General features: G+C 54.3%; 1 protein-coding gene across 1 annotated transcript in view; it reads right to left on the bottom strand.

Annotated features, from left to right (window-relative positions):
- SLC39A11 (solute carrier family 39 member 11) overlaps positions 1–16775 on the bottom strand; it is a 95854-nt gene extending 79079 nt beyond the window's left edge. The window contains exons 1-4 of the mRNA XM_075770331.1: positions 16713–16775; positions 15592–15705; positions 14505–14543; positions 7095–7253 (exon numbers count right to left, since the gene is read on the bottom strand). Coding sequence (XP_075626446.1) covers positions 7095–7253; positions 14505–14543; positions 15592–15699 — 306 coding nt within the window. The 5' untranslated portion in view covers positions 15700–15705; positions 16713–16775. The remainder of the gene's footprint in view (positions 1–7094; positions 7254–14504; positions 14544–15591; positions 15706–16712) is intronic.
- Between the last annotated feature and the right edge of the window lie 907 nt (positions 16776–17682).

The following is a 17682-nucleotide window of genomic DNA, read 5'->3' as shown; positions in this document are numbered from 1 at the left end:
AATTCAATCAGCAACAAGGTCAGACACTGTCCAGAATCCAGCAGAACACCCCCCTCTCCCAACAGCAACGCATCCCTCCCCGCCGTGCCAGCCAGACTCTTCTGGCAGGTACGGGGGAGATCTGGTATTCGAGCGTGCTCTTCCCTTTGGAAAATTTATCCCCTTTTACAATTCCGAGCCAGGCCCCAAAAAGTAATTGAAATTCAATCAGCAAAGGCTGAGCCACAGAGGAAAGAAAAGCCCCACGTCACATTACCAGCCCTGTCAGTCGGTAATACCCACGCGAGGTAACCAGCGGGGAAAGAGGTGCTTTATCACGGGCACAGGTACATAACGGGGAAGGGAACGGCAGAGAAACGTGTACCTAGCGCGGCAGTGGCAGGAGCTCATTGAACAAGCAATTAAGCCAGGTTTTCTCAGTCCCTGCTTTTTTTTTTTTTTTTTTTTTTTTTACAGCAGGGTTTTTTCACCTCCTCGCTCCCCGCGCAACCCCGCTGTCAGCCCGCATTGCCACGCTGCTGCAAGCGCCGTCAAACTGCTCCGGATTTCAGCTGCTGTCAGCACAGTTAGTGATTGTCCCCACAAACCCAGCGAGGGTGGGAGGGGAATTTAACCCTGACTTGGATTCAAAGCATCTCTGCTCTTTAGCTCTAGCTTCAGGGCATCAAATGTAATTTTTTTTTTAAATGCTTAATGCATAATAAGACAGAGAATTATAATTAAGAGCAGATGACAAATTGCACTCTGGAAGTAAATAACCTTTTACCTGCATTAATAAAACAAAATGATTTTCTAAAAATTAGTATAATTACAACTTTGTGCTTTTTCTGCAAATACTTTCACTCTATCCAGCAACAATTGGATTTCAGTCACTAAAACCACTGCACACGGGCAGGGAAGGGGCAGGAGGCAGGCAGGCTTTCCACAGATCATACGGGCAAACAGATTTTAAATAAACCTGTAGCAGTTTCTGGGTGCCGGCCTCGAGAAGTGGGACTCTGACAAGAGACTTTCAGAGGATCCCACAGGTGAGCTTTGAGGTCAGCACCAGGGATCACGTTTGAAATCCTGCCCTGGCCACCTGCCTGGGACAGGACATGGGCGAGCTGGTCCCAGGCATCAGTCCCACACAGATCCAGAACCTTCTGCAGCTGGCCTTGGGAAAAGTTGGGTTTATTTGGATAAGTTAATAAAACTCATGCCCAGGTACTCCTATTTATTTAGAGCTAGAAGGGAAAGGACCTTTCCCAACAGAGGGCTCTGCCATATTCCCTGATGAGGCTCCTAAAAAAAGGTTGCCCTTCCGCAGTCATCAGAGCCGGATCCTTCCTTCCTTCCAGAGCCAGTGGAAAAGGGCCAGAATGCCACAAAACAAAACAAACAGAAGGGCTGCTATTTATTTTCCCCTAAGCAAAGGGAAATCAGAGCAAACCAGGAATGCATGAGTCAAGCTGCGGCTCACGCAAGCCCATGTCGACCGAGTCCCTGTGGTCCATCCTCACCCCCCTGCGAGGCAGAGGCTCGTCTCCCGCAGCACCCCGGCTTTGAGGGGATCTAAGCCCCTTGCTCAGGGCAGCACGAGCGCAGCCCAGATACAGCTTTGCAATCGTGCACCCATGTGTCTTCCCGTTCCCACTTTCTGCATCCAGGCATCCCCACACCAGCTCAGCTCTCGCCGGGAGGGCAATGCCAAGATGCGGGAAGGCTTTGCAGGCAGCAGGAGCCAGCAGGCAGGGGCTGCCAGCAGCACGGACCAGGAGAGACTGAACACAGTCTGCATGTAAAAAAGGGTAGAGTCACTTTGCATGGCCCAGACCACCAAAACCACCTCACTGGAAACCCTTTATTTGATCATTTTCCCTAGATTATGTGGCCCACGACATGCAGCTGGCCAGGCTGAGCTCGGCGAGATGCCACCCACGCCACCAAGCCTGGGTCCCCGGGCTGCTCTGGACAGTGTTTCAGTCCCACGCTCAAAAAATTTAATAAGACAGAAAATACACATGCCCCGCACACAGGCATGTCCCTTGGTTAACGCTCGAATCGAAAAAGCCTCTACCTACTATGGCAATGAGGATGTGCAGCTAATTAACTTTCTAGGAGTCACAGATGAACAGGAAAAAGCACATTAAGAATGGGAATTTGCGATGGGCACGTCTCAGAGGAATTAGCAAATTGCATAAGAGGAACCTTTATTCTGATTATAAATTAACACCAGCGACAAGACCCAGCACATTTTTACTGCCTCATGAAATAATTAACCCATCAAATCCAGCTCCATGCAAATCAGAAGGGAGAACAGTATTAAAACCTCTCCATCTTTGCCGGGTAGAAGCACGTACGCTGCCAGCGCCGAGCGGGGAGGATCACCAACATCCTCAAACTGCACCCACGGCACTAATGATGGCCCTGCCTCGTTACCCCTATGGGTGGAATCACCACCTAGTGCCTCCCCAAAAAAGATGCTTCCCATGGTCTAATCCAGCTGTGGTTTAGCCCTGAGAAAGAAATTGCGATTTTAAATTACATGCAACTACGCCTGGAGCGGGCACAACAGTCTCTCCTCCCCCTCCTGCAGCTTCACCATCCACACACTATTCTCAGCTTTCCCCGATACGTGACTTCCACAGATTTACAAAGCAAAATATACATCCTCGAGGCACATTCTGAGCCAAACGACAGGCACCAGCCTTATTAAATGGGAGAGTATCCCTCAGATATCTGTTTATCAAGTTCTCAAATCCTTCCCAAGAGTGCTCACCAAAAATAGCCTAAAATTCACTGTGCAAAATGCCCAGTCCCAGACTATATTTCAAAAAAGCTTGCAAGCCTCTATTTGCAAAAATAGAAAAGGGCAGGAGCACATTTTGAGAGGGTTAATCGGATCCAGGCTCCTACTACAAACATCCTGTAGGAGGAACGCACACTTGCACCCGCTCCACTCTCATCCATCCTACACGAAGATCCTCAGCCTGCTCATGAAAACCGTTACGCAGCTGCAAACCACAACCCAAAATATTTCAAAACAGGTACAAAACACAAGCCCCGGACTCCAGGCAGGGGTTTCAGTCGCGCTGGGGCCAGCACTGACACCCACAGAGCTCACATCAACCCAGGCGAGAGGCTTTTAACAGGCACTTTAGGTACTATTTGTTTTAAATCTAAGGAATGGTCCACCCATCACATGTGGCTTTATTGATTTACTCTGTACTCAGAGTAAAAAACAACAAAACCAAACAGCAAACCCTGTATCTAGCTGACAAGAAAAAAAAATTAAAAATCCAATTGGGATGATATTTCCAGGACAGAATTACAGCCCTGGCTCCCCATCCTCCCGTCCCCGATCATCTTTTACACAAGAAGTATTGGCAGGCTCCTGGTTATAGCTGAGTAATGGCCCATCAGCTCTTTCCCTGGATTATATATTAACTCCTGGTTCTCCTGCAACATCTGCCCTCCTCTCCCTCCCCCAGAGCCACCTTCAACGCTCATCAGCTCTCCCAGGGAGACCCCGGGGCTGCCCCAGACCCCCACACATCACAGCACCCATCCGGGTCCTGGACCGAGCTCAGCTCCGGCTGCAGACCCGCACCCACCACGATGGGAGCAATAGAGCTGCTTTCTGTACGCAGACAGATGTTCCTGAGCAAGATGAAGCCTAGAGGTAGAGGAGATAAAGCTGATTAAGCCTCATTATCCTATTTAGACTAATGATCGTGGAGCCGAGGAGTCATGCAGCTGGGGAGCGGAAAGAATAAGGCGGTTAATAGAAGCACGTACGCGCGTGGGCAGGCAGGTACGGCCGAGTGACGTGCAGCCCACGAGGGGTTTGTTTTCTCCCGCTACGGCCAGTTTGCTTCCTGCTCTTCCCAGCCCATGCCACCGTCCCAATCCCACCAGGGTCCTGTCTGCGGGAACGGAACGCTCCCGGGAACTCCGACAGCCTGCAGCACCAGCCAGGAGAGGCCTCAGGGGATGCAGCAGCTCAAAGACAAAGGCAACACACACGCATGTGAAAATGTGGGAGAAAAAGCAGCCGGTGACGGTCTGAAAACCCAAGTTCAGGGCTGGACACGTCCTCTGGACTCGTGCGGGATTCCTCTGGGAAGGAGGCCAGAGCAAGAAAGCCATCACGGAAACCCGATAAAACATCCCACTCTGAACAAAACCCAGCCAAGTCAGCAGAGCTGCAAGACAGATTTGAAGGATGAGAACAATAACACTTAATTCCAGCATTCTTACGTGTTACAGTAGACCCAAAATAGCTAGTCAGCGATCAGGGACGTACTGCGCTGAGCAGTATTTTTAAGTAAATTCTCCATCAAAGGCTTTGAGTCTTGGCGTTGAAGACCCTCAGCCTCCAACCTTTTTGGTAAAGGCAACTGCATCTCATACACCACCCATCACCTGCCCCTCTCCACCCAGAAGCCTCCTCAAACACCAGTTTAAAGCCAGTTCTTATTTTAAAAGCAGCCATAAGGTTAAACTAGAGTGAAGAAAGGAGAGAAACCCGTTGCAGCATCACCGGGGCCAGCGGAAGGAAGAGACAGGAGGGCCGTTCGTTAGTGGTTTAAAATATTCCTGAAACTACAGCAAGGTCCTGCTGCAGAACCAGCTCTGCCGCCGCCTCCCCAGCCACCGAACCCAGCACACCTGGTAAAGACCCACTTTGGCTGAACACGACATGCAAGGAGATGGTTGGCAAAATGAGGGAGAGCCCCTTTTTTAAGAATTCCTGAGGTCCATTTCTGCAATGGTCTCGCTCTCCAAGCGCACCCAAATTCCCCACTGCGGTTTGCTGTCCTCCACCAGCCCGCCACCTCCTCCGTGAACTCTGCTAAAGGACGAACAAACACGTTAAAGGCTTCACGCGGGGAAACGGCAAAAGATAAAGATGTAATAGATTAGATCTGTCTTTTGTAAGGAATGTAATGACTACAGCTGTTCAGCATCATTAACCAGTTTGTCTTGGAGGTTTAACCCTCTCACCAGCCCCAGCTCCGCCGTTGAGCAAACACTCGGGTACCACGGAGCCGCCCAGCTCCCGGTGGGGCTGCAGCAGGAGCCAAGGCTTGCTCCCTGCCTGGGGAGCAGGGCTGGGGTGATAAGGAGTCATTAAAAGCTTTTACTCCCTGTTGCTATCCAGCAAACCAATTACGGAGTGCCAGGCAGAGAGAGCACTCTCTGTGCAAAGAGCAGCCTGCTAAAAACAGATCCCTTGTCCTGTCCCCCCAGGGCCAGCATCCCCCCCAGGCTCACCAGCATCCCTTCCTCGCCTAAGTGCGGGGAGGAAACAACCCTGAGATTTTAACAGATTTAGAAAGAAGCAAGACTTGCTGGAATCGAAGTGCAATGCCTCGACCCTTCTCTGAGCAGCACTGGCTCCCAAGAAGTCTGGGCTCCAAGGGAAGGGAGCTGCACCTTGGGCCAAACTCCCCCGCCAGCACAGCCTCGAGGATGGCTCAGGACCGACCAGGCACTCACTGATTTTCATTTCAACACATTCAGCTTTAACCTCTACCCGTGCTCCTTCCACGGCACCCCTCGTAACTTCACCAAGTCTCTGGGTACCCTGTCCTCTTCCTAAAGCAGCCCAGAAGTCCTGCCCGCTATCCGGCTGGAGGGGACGCCCCAGCACAGGGACACCCACTTTTGTGGGAAGCAAAACGCAGCGGCAGCAGCATTAGCCATGGGATAAAAACCCTCTTCAAGCTCAGCGCTAGCACACGCACCAGCTACCAGAAGCGCTGTGGGACAAGCGTGCAGTGGCACGTGCTCTCCCACATGGCACAAACAGTTGTGTGAGCCAGAGGAAACAGTTCCTCTCCCATCGATATTTGAACTGGATTTAAAGCAAGATATAACCGTATATTTTTTATATATATTGAGCTGCTCCCTACAAGACCGTCACACTTGCCACTGCACACGCCAGCCGCCCTTGTCACTGCTCCATCCTGCTCTTTGCAACGCAAGAATTTCACTCCCCCGACGCTCTTCCCCCTCCACACGCTCCCATTTCAAAATGCAGCAGAGCCGAACCCGGCCATCAGGAAGAAGCGGGTTTTGTGGTGCAACTATTTATCTACCCTGTTGGGAAACATCAGCTTCGAGCAGCTGATCAAATACATCCCAGGCCCCATCCAGCACCTTGGAACGAGGGCGTTCACTGCTATGGCCATGCAAGCAAGGGACCTCGGGTTACAGAGCAGGAAAAAAAAAAGCAGGGTTTGATGGCAAGCAGCTTCCAAGAGCTCCAGCCACCCAACGGCAGCCCCCAGCCCCTCATCACATCCTGCAAAGGGTTTGGGAGCCCCGAGAAGAGCCGGGACATGGGCAGGGAGAGAGCGCGGAGGGGGGCGAGGCTTTCAGCTGTCTGACACCGCTGGGGTGTCGTTATTCCTTCTTTACTCTAACACATCCATTTGCGCTGGAAGCGACACACTGTAATACCAAGCAATTTTCTTCATAGCTGAGGATGCATTTGACTGTACCGGTTATGAGAGGCTCAAAAAGCACAGGAGTGGGAAAGGCTCCCCTGGACACCAGGGTTACCAGCCTGTACCGCTCTTCAAATGGAAAGTCTCACACTCCTTACTCATAACCACAGATAATCTCTCCTTCCACTAAAACAAATAAAAAATTTAAAAAGCTCTTTGGAAGTTTTTGAAAATATCTTTACTGACTAAGCCATTCTTGTGTTTTTCAGCTGTAAAAATCCAACAGCTTCCGATTTATTTATTTTTTCAATAATACTCTTAGTAGGATGGTTCATTCAATTTTGAAATGCTTAGAGGGTTGGCAGCTCTGCAAATTAAACCCCTGGGCTGAAACAGAAGGTCACACCTGAACTGTTTGCGAAGTGTTGCCAGTGAAAGAACAAAAGCAGGAGCATGGGGAGGGGGAAAAAAAAAAGGAAGGAAAAAAAAAGAGCGCAGACAGCCTAAAGCTGCATTCAGCACTGGCAGAGCCACCCAAGGTCTGGAGAAAACACAGTTTCATTAAGTCTGTGATAGAAACCAATCTGTATCCGGCTTCTGTCACAGCAGAGCCGAAGGAAGAGCAGGAGCCCCCCCAGTGCAGGAACACCTACTTACCAGCGCCGGGATGAGCAGGTCGGCGAAGTACACGAAAGCTGCTCCCAGGGCAAAGCCCACGGCCACCGGGAAGAAAGCGAAGGCTCCGAAGCTGCCAGACTCCTCGGCCATGTCGATAGCCGGGGCCAGGAGGGACCAGTAGGAAGCGGCCAGCATGACCTGGGAGACAGAAGGGGAGCAGTGAGAACTGCGTGGGGACCGATGCCGCGAGGGTCTGACACCAGCTGTGGCACGGCAGCACCGCCGGCACCTCCGCTGCCAGCCCACCCTCCAGCCAAGGAACTCCCTGCGCTCGCCCCCACGAGCGGTGTGGCCATTGCAACCCAGCAGAGCCACCAAAACCCACTTCCCAATGGAATAAATCACTGAAGGATGGAGAAGCGAGGGTTTTCCCCCCATTTTCACCAAGAGTGTTTTTCTTGGCTCAAAAGTCCAAGGCAGCAAATGAACCACACGAGCTCATTAGGACGATTTTCTGCGGGATTAGCGCAGCCAGACAGCCCTTCAGGTGGGAGCAGGAAAACCGCCCTCCCCTCGGGTGTTCTGCAGCAAGAGGAGCGGGTCCGTGACCCCACCGGCCACCACGCTCCAGCTAAAGCCGGGGTGAACCAAATCCTTCCCGCGCCCAGATCTGGGCCTCTCTGCAGAGCGGGCAGAAGAGGAAGGAAACACAGCCTTGATCTCAGGCAGGAAAAGAATAAATACTGAATAACGTCTGGAGACATTTCCAGGCTAGCTGAGGGCACACCACAGCTTGGCTACAGCAGATTTAAAGCCAGCTGCGGTTTAGCTTCCAAGGTCCCCAACCCTGCTATCCCAAAACTGCAGCACGAGGGCTTTGCAATTCCTCTGCTCCTGCACGCACCAACGCTCGGGCTGCCCCTGTCCCAGCGTCCAGGATGGGAGGAGGACAAGTCCCCATCCCAAACAGCAACACGCCGGCTCCCGGCACAGACCAGCGCTGCCAAAGTCCTACTGTGGTATTTCACCAACACAGTTTGCACCAGGAAAATAAACCTTTCCAGTAGCAGAGTGCTTTTTTCCTTGCTTGCTGCTTAGCAGGGAGGGAGAAGGAAGAGTTACTCAAAAGACCATAGGAAAACAGACTTTGGGACTTGTGGGGATCTCAACCCTGCTCAGGGTTGGTTGCTCAGCGTGTCAAGCAGAAAGCCAAGCAAGGCACCAGTATGACAAGCTTATACTAAAGAACGTAACACTAACACGCATTTTATCACCTTATCTCTTCCTCTCCTCTGTTGCACAACGTACTGGGCTAGGTTAATTAAAAAGCGATCAGACCAGCGTGACACCCCTAGCAGCACCTTGGCCCTGATTTCTCTCCCTGCAGCCGTTCAGCTCCACGGGAGCTCAGCTGTGACCAGCGCTGGGGACCGGTCCCACCACACACCACGAGGAAGCGAGACAACCACGGATGGGCTTAAAAAAAAAAAAATATCACTGAGAGATCTGTGTGAGGCTTTGGAAGTGGTCTGCACCAGCAAGGGCAGAGACGCAGCAGCACCCATTGCCCTGCCACGGGTGGGCAGGGTCCGCAGTGCCTCGGGGTGCACAAGGCGATGCTCCGAGCTGTCTCCCAGCCCTGCCCGTGAGCAGCGAAGCACGCAAAGGGCAGCTTTCAACAGAGAAAGGGGTGCGGGATCAGGATCCAGCGGGAGTGAGCAAAGCGAGCCCGGACACAGCAGCGGGAGGGATGCTGCCAGGAAAGGTGATCACACCTCTCCGTCCAGCACCCCCCCCCAAGTCCCATCTGCAGGATGCCCTGAAGACATGCTGCTCAGCCCACTCTCACGGCACAAGCATTCGCCCACAGAAGAGAAGTGCGTAACAAAACTATTACATTTTAAATCATTTTTAACGAAGGAACGAGATGCCTATTGCTGTAGACACCAGTCCCCGAGGGATTGTGTAAATCTCAGCTTGCTATGAGTAAGAAGAAAGCAGGCTGTCATGTCAGGCTTAACCACGGCTGTCAAACTTCATATTTCAAATGCCATCTCCTTTAAAAAACAACCACACACCCCAACATGGAAACACAAGCAACAGGGAAAGGCTTTGCAGAATTATATTGTCATCTTATGTTAAGATATCATTTCCCCATGGAAAACAGAAGCCTGACACTGCTCAGCCTCCAGATCCCGTCACCACCGAAGTCAGCAACGGAGCGAGCTCCCACCGGCTTCGCTGTACGCGGGCTCCAGGGGAAGACGACGATAGAGCTTTACGCCACCACAGCCTCACCAGCTGAAGGAGCAAACTGCTGGACTGCACCAACCAACTTCAATTTCTTGGGAAGGAAAAGTGATTTATTTTTACACCCTTTTATGCAGAGAAACCCCCCGCACCCGCCTGGTAGGGGAGCTGGGGTCCTCGCCGTGCAGCAGCCAGCAGAAGGGCCAACGTCCCCGTGCCCCCTCGCAGCCCGTCTCTGGGGTCTGGCATGGGTTTAGGGATACGGGCTTGCCTGGGAGCAGCCAAGGTCCTGCTCAAGAGTGCTAGCTCCTGCCTGCCCTGCTCAGCCTCAGAGCCGGCACCTACCCCTCTGGTTCAGCAGCATCCCTTTTCAGATGATGCTCATGAACTAACAAAAGGGTGAGGATTTCTGCCAGTGAGCTGATTTAAGTAAAAAAAAAAAAAAAAGAAAAAAAACACAAACACAAAAAACCCCACACTCAGTTACAAATCTTTGTAATTGTCCAGCCAGGGATGGGAACCCAAACCCCACCAATGTCACCGGGCAGGTCGGTGTCAAAGGCAGGAATAAAAGATTTTCATTTCCCCTTTCCACGCACTCAAGAGAAAGCCTGCCTGGGCTCCCTTCAGATCAATAAAAGATGAAGCCACTTCAGCAGAGGGTATGATTTTCTGCACAAAGCCTTCCCCTCGCACCAGCCCCGCTCAGCCCAGCCAAGATGGGGAGCAGGGGACCCACAGCATGCCGGCTCGCTGGCACTGGGACACACACCTCCTGCCAAACTGGATTTGGACGTTTTCGCAAAGAGACTTCATGCTCCAGAGCCAAGATGTAACAATGCCATAAATCCACCGGCTTTTGGGATTGGGAAAACAAGCTGCAGTTGATGGGGGAGGAGAAAGCACGTAGAAGGCAGCTGCATATCTGAAGCATCCCCAAGATGAGGGGAGCCCAAATCCTTCCCTGCAATATACTGGTGTAACTGGAGGCAAAACTCAGGCTCAAAACCCAACTGCCTTGTACCACAGAAAATGACCGGACTCAGGTTTGCGTCCTCACGCTGATGTAAAACCCTCAAAGCGTGCCAGGCAGCAGGATTTATAACCACACCGTGCCCCAACACCTCTCCCAGGGCTTGCCAGGTCTCCATCGCTGACCCCTGGGCACCAGCATCTGCTCCCAGGTAGGGACTTGGTGCGGGTGCCCGTGCCCTCCCAAACGCTGGGGTGCCCTCCCAAACGCTGGGGTGCCCTCCCAAACGCTGGGGTGCCCACACTCCCCCCCCACCCGGACCACCGAGCCAGCACTGCCCCAGCTCAGCCCGCACAGGGGACGTTTCATCACGCTCCCGCGTGATCAAGTGAGAACGGCAGCTTCAAGGGAAATAGTGGATTAGAAAACCCAAACCGCTTATGAGTGAAGGAGATCCCCTTGGCAGGATGGGAAAGAAAAGTGGAAGGTGAGAGACCAGCAGGACACTTTCCCTGCCAAACTTTTTAGCCTGACTTCATTAAGGCTCCAACAACAAGAACCAGCCTCAGCAGACCCGTGTAAATTACTAATGCTGTTCTAAGCAGCACTGCAAGGGAATATTCGATACCAGACATGCCTGGTGCAGTTTAAAGAGCGTGTCTTTACGATTTTCTGCTTCACCTGGGACAGAAGAAGAAATCAAACTGTGACCCAGCAAGAGGAATAGCCACACGAGGCTGCAGGGAAGGACAACTGCAAGTGTTTATGTAGCATTTGTGATGTCTGAGAGCACGGCACCCCCAGGATAACACCGAGATAACACAGAACATCTAAAAAAGGTCTTACTTAAGAGTATCAAGAATTAAGAGAAAAACCAGAATTTCACATCAGCTGCCCAAGCAAGCGAAGCCTTGTCTCCATGGAAACACATCACCTCAGAGGCTTTTGCATACAAAACCTTCTATTATTCATGTTTTCCAGAAAGGGAACTGAGGCAGAGAGAAGCTAAACACTCAGACACCTGAGCGGAGGTACCGGGCTGGAAGAAGCTGAGCTCCACCACGCCGCAGCGACCAGAGGTCATCTGGACATCCCTATCCCATGTCATCCTCGTGGCTCAGCAGTGGTAGAGAAGTTTTTAATTAATTCTGGTTTTATTTTGCCTTGCAGGCTCCCAGAGACAAGCAGGCGAATAGTTACCAACAGGAGAGAGAACCGTCCGTTATACTCTGTTTCACTGGCCATCCTGGTCTCGGAGAGCACAATGCACACTCCCTGCAACCCGGGTGACTATCAGGGATCAGCAGGGTTAGAAGCAACACCTGCTCTGAAAGCACAGGAGGAGGTTTGCTGGCTCTGACAGAGCACAGGGGAAGTTTAATTAAACCCAGCAGCCCAGATTTCAGAGCAGAGATGAAGAAGTTCTGCCTCTCTCTACCCCAGTGCTCAGAGAAACAGCCCGTACATATCTGCAAGAGATCTACATCAAAGACAGTGTTTTAAACAGAAATCCCTTAGAGCTAGAGAAGTAGTTCACGATCAGAGCAACAGTCACTGTCTGAAGAAATGCTTCTCACAGGGAGGAAGAAAGAGAAAAGAGTACAAATAGGTTTCAAAACCATCTACTCCACATCCTGCTTTTTCCCCCTACACGAAGCCAGCCTGCTAAAACACAGACCACCGCGCTGCTCCCGATGTTCCCCTGACACCGGTTTTGCAGCACAAAGCCTGGATGAGGCAGGAGCTGCCCCTCGTCCCAGCCAGACGGATTTCACAGCCCACCTGGGTTCCCTCCCCATTGCTCCCCCTCGGACACAGCCGGGCTCAGGTTTGCAGCCCGCTTCGCTCCAGCGCCACGTCCCATCTCCGCCGTCCCACTTCCACCCACGCACAGGGAGCCGTGTCAGCCACGGTCCCTCTTGCCAAAGGGCTGGAGCAGGAGGTGGTTTCTCCTCCAGCTTCTCCACGAACTCTTTGCAAAGCCACCAGGCACCCACATCACTAGCACTTTCCCTGTCTGCAGCCGGAGGAAAACACGTCTCACACTAAATCCCTTCGGGTAAGGAAGAGCTAGAGACACAGTCGGCACACTGCTAGCCAAGTGATTACAACACTGCCCAGCTGGGAAAAGGAAAAACCCCACAAAAACACTCAGGGAAGCCTGTTGCCTGAGGGTAACATCCAGCAAACCCCCCCTCAGCATCACGGAGCACAGCCCTCGCAGGGGGATACACCAGCCCCTCAGCAAACACAGGGCAAAGAGCTATGGGCACATCTGGAGCAAATGGGAAGATAAAAAATTCCAACCTCTGGTGCTTCTGCCACATCACTGCCACCCAAACACTCAATCCCCGAGCAAGGACCTGCTCCCAGGAAGCCCCAGAACAAACCATGGCACAGTCACCTGGGGAGCTCTGGCATCTGCCTCCAGAAGAGTGGTCCTGGCCATGCGGCCACAGGGCTACAGCGACCCTGCACGACACAGCAGCTCACCCCAAACAGCTTCAGCAGCTCAGGCCTACAAACGCAACCTAGAAACCTTCACAAATTGCAGCTCGTGGGTGGTTTATGTGGCAGCACCTTCTGCCAGCGGGACCTGCTACCATGGGTTTCGTTGCTGACGTTCCCCTCCAGACACTGCAGCAACCCCAGAAAAAGTTCCCCTTCCCTCTGAGCACAGCAAATTGAAAGAAGCTGGGGGAAAAGCAAATGTTTGCAGGACTTCTGCTTCACCAGCCGAGCCACACCTCTGCCATGCAGGAATGACTCAGTGCTCCTGGCAGGGTGACGCAGTGACCACGGCAAGGACAGCATCAGGCCGTGCTGGGGCAACACCTGAGCCAGCCCTCGGCGGGGGCAAACACCCCACTGTGCCCCGGTACCTCCCCAGCTGCAGGACGGTCATGCCAGCTGCTTCGGGAGACAGCAATGCCACAGTGAGGGGACAGCCCAGCCCACGCTGTCCCCAGCAGCATCTCCTGGACACCACAGACGTGGCTCTGACTTGGCTCGCAGGGACAAGGGTGTGTCTTCCAGAGACAAACAGCTCAGAAATCAAGCCACAGAGGAAAGCTCCAGAACGGGCAATTCCTAACACAAATGATTCATTTATAAATGATGGTCTGAGAATCCACTACAACAGAGGGGTTGGATTGTTCACAGCATTAGCAGGTCGCTGGCACGTTCCAGAAAAGCTTGCTCAAGAGCAAACCGAGCTTTGTAGCACTTCATGTCACCCACCACGACAGGCCCTTGCTCGGTGCAGCTGGCTTTGCTTCAGGCCCCTGTGATCTCCAGAGCTGCCCCTTGATCAGCAGCATCTGGGGGTGCACAGGGAGGAGCCCCACTTCACCCACAGCCTCGACAGGAGCAGCGTTACTGCACGCTGCAGAACAGATCACCCACGCTGCCGGGCTCCTGGTTCACCCCAAAACCTGGCAGCATCGCCCACGCTCCAGGTGCCAGCTACACAGCCAGGACACAGTGAACGGGACCTGGCAGAGCCCTGCACACCAGCCACATGCCCTGGGAAGATGTGCCTTCCACCCAGAGCACATCCCCCAGGCTCTCAGACACACTCCCACAACTGAAGGAAGACAACAAATGTGATTTATCAAGTCTGAATGAGCCTCCACCTGCTCCCCATCACCCCAGCAGCTGGGCAGCAGGAGAGCATCTACGTTCAGGAGCCCCAACACAATTTCAAGCCACACAGTTCCATGTCCTCCTTCAAGAAAGATGCAATAAGTGCCACATTTAGCGCGTGCTCGTGATGTAGAGCTGCAATGTCTTTACTCCCCCTTTTCCCCAGGGCTTGAAGCACCCGTGCTCTGCAGGAGAGTGAGAAGCACAAAGCAAGCTACGCAAATGAGCCTCCAGGACAAGGGCTCTCCTGCCCACCTTCACTGCACCAGTGCTACAGGAGGAGTGATTCAGAAGCCCAAGGGAATGCGAAGAGTTTAACTCCAGAGCCAAATCCAGCATAGGCAGCTCAGCACCCTCATGAGCCCCCTCACACCACCTCCACTCTCACCAAAGAGGCACCGAGACATGACAAGACGTGACCAGCGCTGCACCATGCTCTTCCCTGCCCCACCTGCACCTCAGGCAATTATCCAAGAAACACTAACACAGCAGGCAACCAAAGGAAGCGTGGCGGGGCTTCAGAGGTGGCGGCAGGAGAACGCAGGCAGAGACTATGATGAGTAGAAGGATGCTGTACTTACCCCTGCGGCGAAGCCTAAGCTCCCATCTAGGATTCGCCTCTGCAAAAAAACCAAATACAAAATACACCATTTACTCCTGGCAGAAGCAGCGGAGTGCAACCACACCACAAACCGCATGAAGGGGGGAAGCCAGCTGCACCAAGATAACTTTCTTCTCCCCATCTCTGCAACCCCAGTGATTTCTGGGCTTTGAGGCCAGAGCCGTGCTCCTCACGCAGAGGAACCCACCATCCTGGGGTGATGGCACCCCACCATCACCGAGAGCCCACAACGCATCCCGACTCCCTCGACACACCGACGCTGCCTGCACAGGGCTCAGCCCATCCAGCACCCACACCAAACGTTCTGAAGAGCGCAAAGGTAAACCAGAAACTCTCCTGCCCATCTGCGCACGCTGCCCTGCATTTCCCCCCCTTGAAGATTTCGATTCCTCTAATAACAAGCTGCTATAACCAAAGCCATTAGCCTTCCAGTAACCCAGCACGCATCCTGCCCACTTCACTCCCAGCGCAGTTTTTCTTCTTTAGCACATCACCCTCCCCCAGGAAGAAAACTGATGTGCTACTGCAAAGGGAATCTCACTTTGCAACAAACTCCTGAATAAATCATCACAAGAGAGAGGCATAAATAATAAATCCATCCGGGCAGTTTTTGAACACAACAGGAAGGGAGGCCTCTAATTTTGGAATACAAGATGAGTTAAAGATCAGCACTTTGCTCGTTCTGAGCACAGGCTGACCCAAATCCTGCACTGGAGACGTGGCAGCAAAACCAGGTTCCAGGAGGAGAACCTGCTGTTCCAAACACAGAGCCCTGCCTGCGGCTCTGCCCCATCTCCCGTGAGCTGCGCTACAGCACATACCACAGCCCCACATCAGGAATTTGATTTCCTTCTCCTCTTCTGTGTTGACACACAGGAGAGAAATGAGATGGATTTTTCCTCCTACTGCCCCAGGACCTTCCCAAGGCCAATGTCGAGCTCCTCGCACTTGGGACCAGGCAGCCAAGCCACCCACGAGCCCAGCGCAGCCCTCCGCCCCGGACCCCACTCGCCTCCCGGGACGGGGGACGTGATCCCGACACCCACCTGCCCGCTGGAAAACACGAACACGAGTGCCGAGCCGGCCGCCGTCAGCCCCCAGGTGAGGAAGGTTCCCAGCACCGACTGGATCACCGGCCCGTGCCCCGGGATCATGCTGACCTAGGAGAGACGAGGTGTGTCAGGAGAAGCACCCTGTGGTTAAAGACAGAGAATAACCCCCAAACTCCTCCCTGGTTAATGGGGAGCACGGCCCAAACCCCTCCTCACCAAAGGGGACAGAGTGAGCTCAACCATCCGCCCTGCACCGCCTCTCCTCCCCCTAAGGCTTTGCAATTTAATCTGAGCTCAGAGCAGCAGGAGGGACCAAGGAGCGCTGGGACGCACCACGTCCCATCCTAATTTTGGGCTCAGCCCCCCGAGCTGGCACCAGGGCCCAGCAGCTCCAGAGAAACGCAAAGCGACGGCCCTTAAACCTGGTGAGCGAGGGGACGCTTCGGCCCACGTCCCCGGGCGATTCCCAGGCATCACGTCCCACTTCTTGGTGGCACTTATTTGTGCCAAAACCCAATTTTATTTGTGCTGAAGGCGAATGCCCTCACAGCGCCTGGCTCGAGGACCAAGAAAAAAAAAAAAGGGGGGGGGGCGAGTCCCAGGACAGGGCACCCCCAAACAGGGCCCAGGGCTGCACCCCAGGGGCTGCCAGTCACCGGGGGGGTATCCGAGCAAGCCATGCTCTGCACGCCCAGGAATGAAAATACAGCCGTGTGCATAAGTACAGACGTATATATATAAAACCACACAAGCATCTGTATGTAAATAAATCAAAATACACACGTATTCACCTATAAACGTGTAAGAAACGCACACGCTGTTGCCTCCTTCCCCCCCTGCGGGCCCTCCCAGGCCCCCGGCCTTGCCCCAGGGCCGCTGCCAAACCCTGCGGGATGGCTGCCCGGGCCAGGCCCCCTCCTCCTCCGCGGCTGCCCGGTCCCGGGGACAGGGAGACCCCCCGCTCCCGCGGCCCCCAGCCCAGCCCCCCCGGGCCCCAAGGTGGAGACCCCAACACCCCACCGGGCTTCTCCAAGCCCCGGGCACCCCGGCTCTAGTGCCGGCACCCCGCAGCCCCGGGCCCTCTGCACCCCCCGGAGCCCCCGGGCCCCGCTCACCGCCCGGCGCGCGCCACCGCGGCCCCGCCGCCACTTCCTGGTACCGGCACACGTGTCGCCGCCCCGCCCACCACCGCGGTCTCCGCCAATGGGAGCGCGGCGGGGGAGGGCCGCCCGCGGCTCTGCGTTTCGGGAAGGCGAGGCGGAGAGAGAGCGAGGCGGGCGGGCGGCGCGGGCGGGCGCGGCAAGGGAGTGAGCTGGCACTGCCACCCCCGGGCACGGCGCAGCGACACACACACACCCCCCCACCCCGCTGCAAGGCGACCCCCGGACAGGGTGACCCCCGGACAGGGTGACCCCCGGACAGGGCTTCCCGCTGGGCTGCATGAAGGCTTTGGACTGGGGTCCCCTGAGACCGTTCTTGCCAGCCAGCAGCTCGTGTTCGTGACCCCACCATTGGTGTGGTGAGCCTGTGCACTGCAATTAGTCGTGCTCATTAACAACCAGAGGCTGCACCTTAATGATCAGCACATGGCAGCCTGCTGGAAGCAACCCTCCACCCATCACCACTGGTATCCGTTCCCAGCACGGCCTTCAGACGGTGCATCGGGCACGGCCGCGTCCTCTCCCACCCGCCGGCGTCCCCTCAAAGCGCCATCGCGGGGCACGGGGTGCCCCAGCCTGCAGCCCCGGACGGGCCGGGGGCAGAACCAGCTCCAGCAGCGATTGCTGCCCGGCAGCTCGGCGGCGTTGGCGGGAGGGATTGGGGCTTACGCCGACGGCCGTGGGGCAGAGGGAGCCCGGCCAGCCTTGGGGCTTGCTGGTGCCTCCTGCTTGTGCCACGCCAGAGGGTGCCGGGGGTGGCAGAAGGACACATCCAGCTCGTTTGTAACACAACCCTTCTTTATTAGAGTGTTTATCTTTCACAAAGCCTCCGATCAGCCTCCCCTGCCACAGCTGGGAAAGGTCAAGGCCATTTGAAACCTCCCTGATTTAGGATTTAATCAATCTCCCCCTGTAATTGCCTGCA

This window comes from Balearica regulorum, chromosome 18, assembly GCF_011004875.1.
Source record: "Balearica regulorum gibbericeps isolate bBalReg1 chromosome 18, bBalReg1.pri, whole genome shotgun sequence".
NCBI lineage: Eukaryota > Metazoa > Chordata > Aves > Gruiformes > Gruidae > Balearica > Balearica regulorum.
Note: the sequence above shows the minus strand (reverse complement) of the source record. Positions and strands in the feature narration are given on the sequence as shown.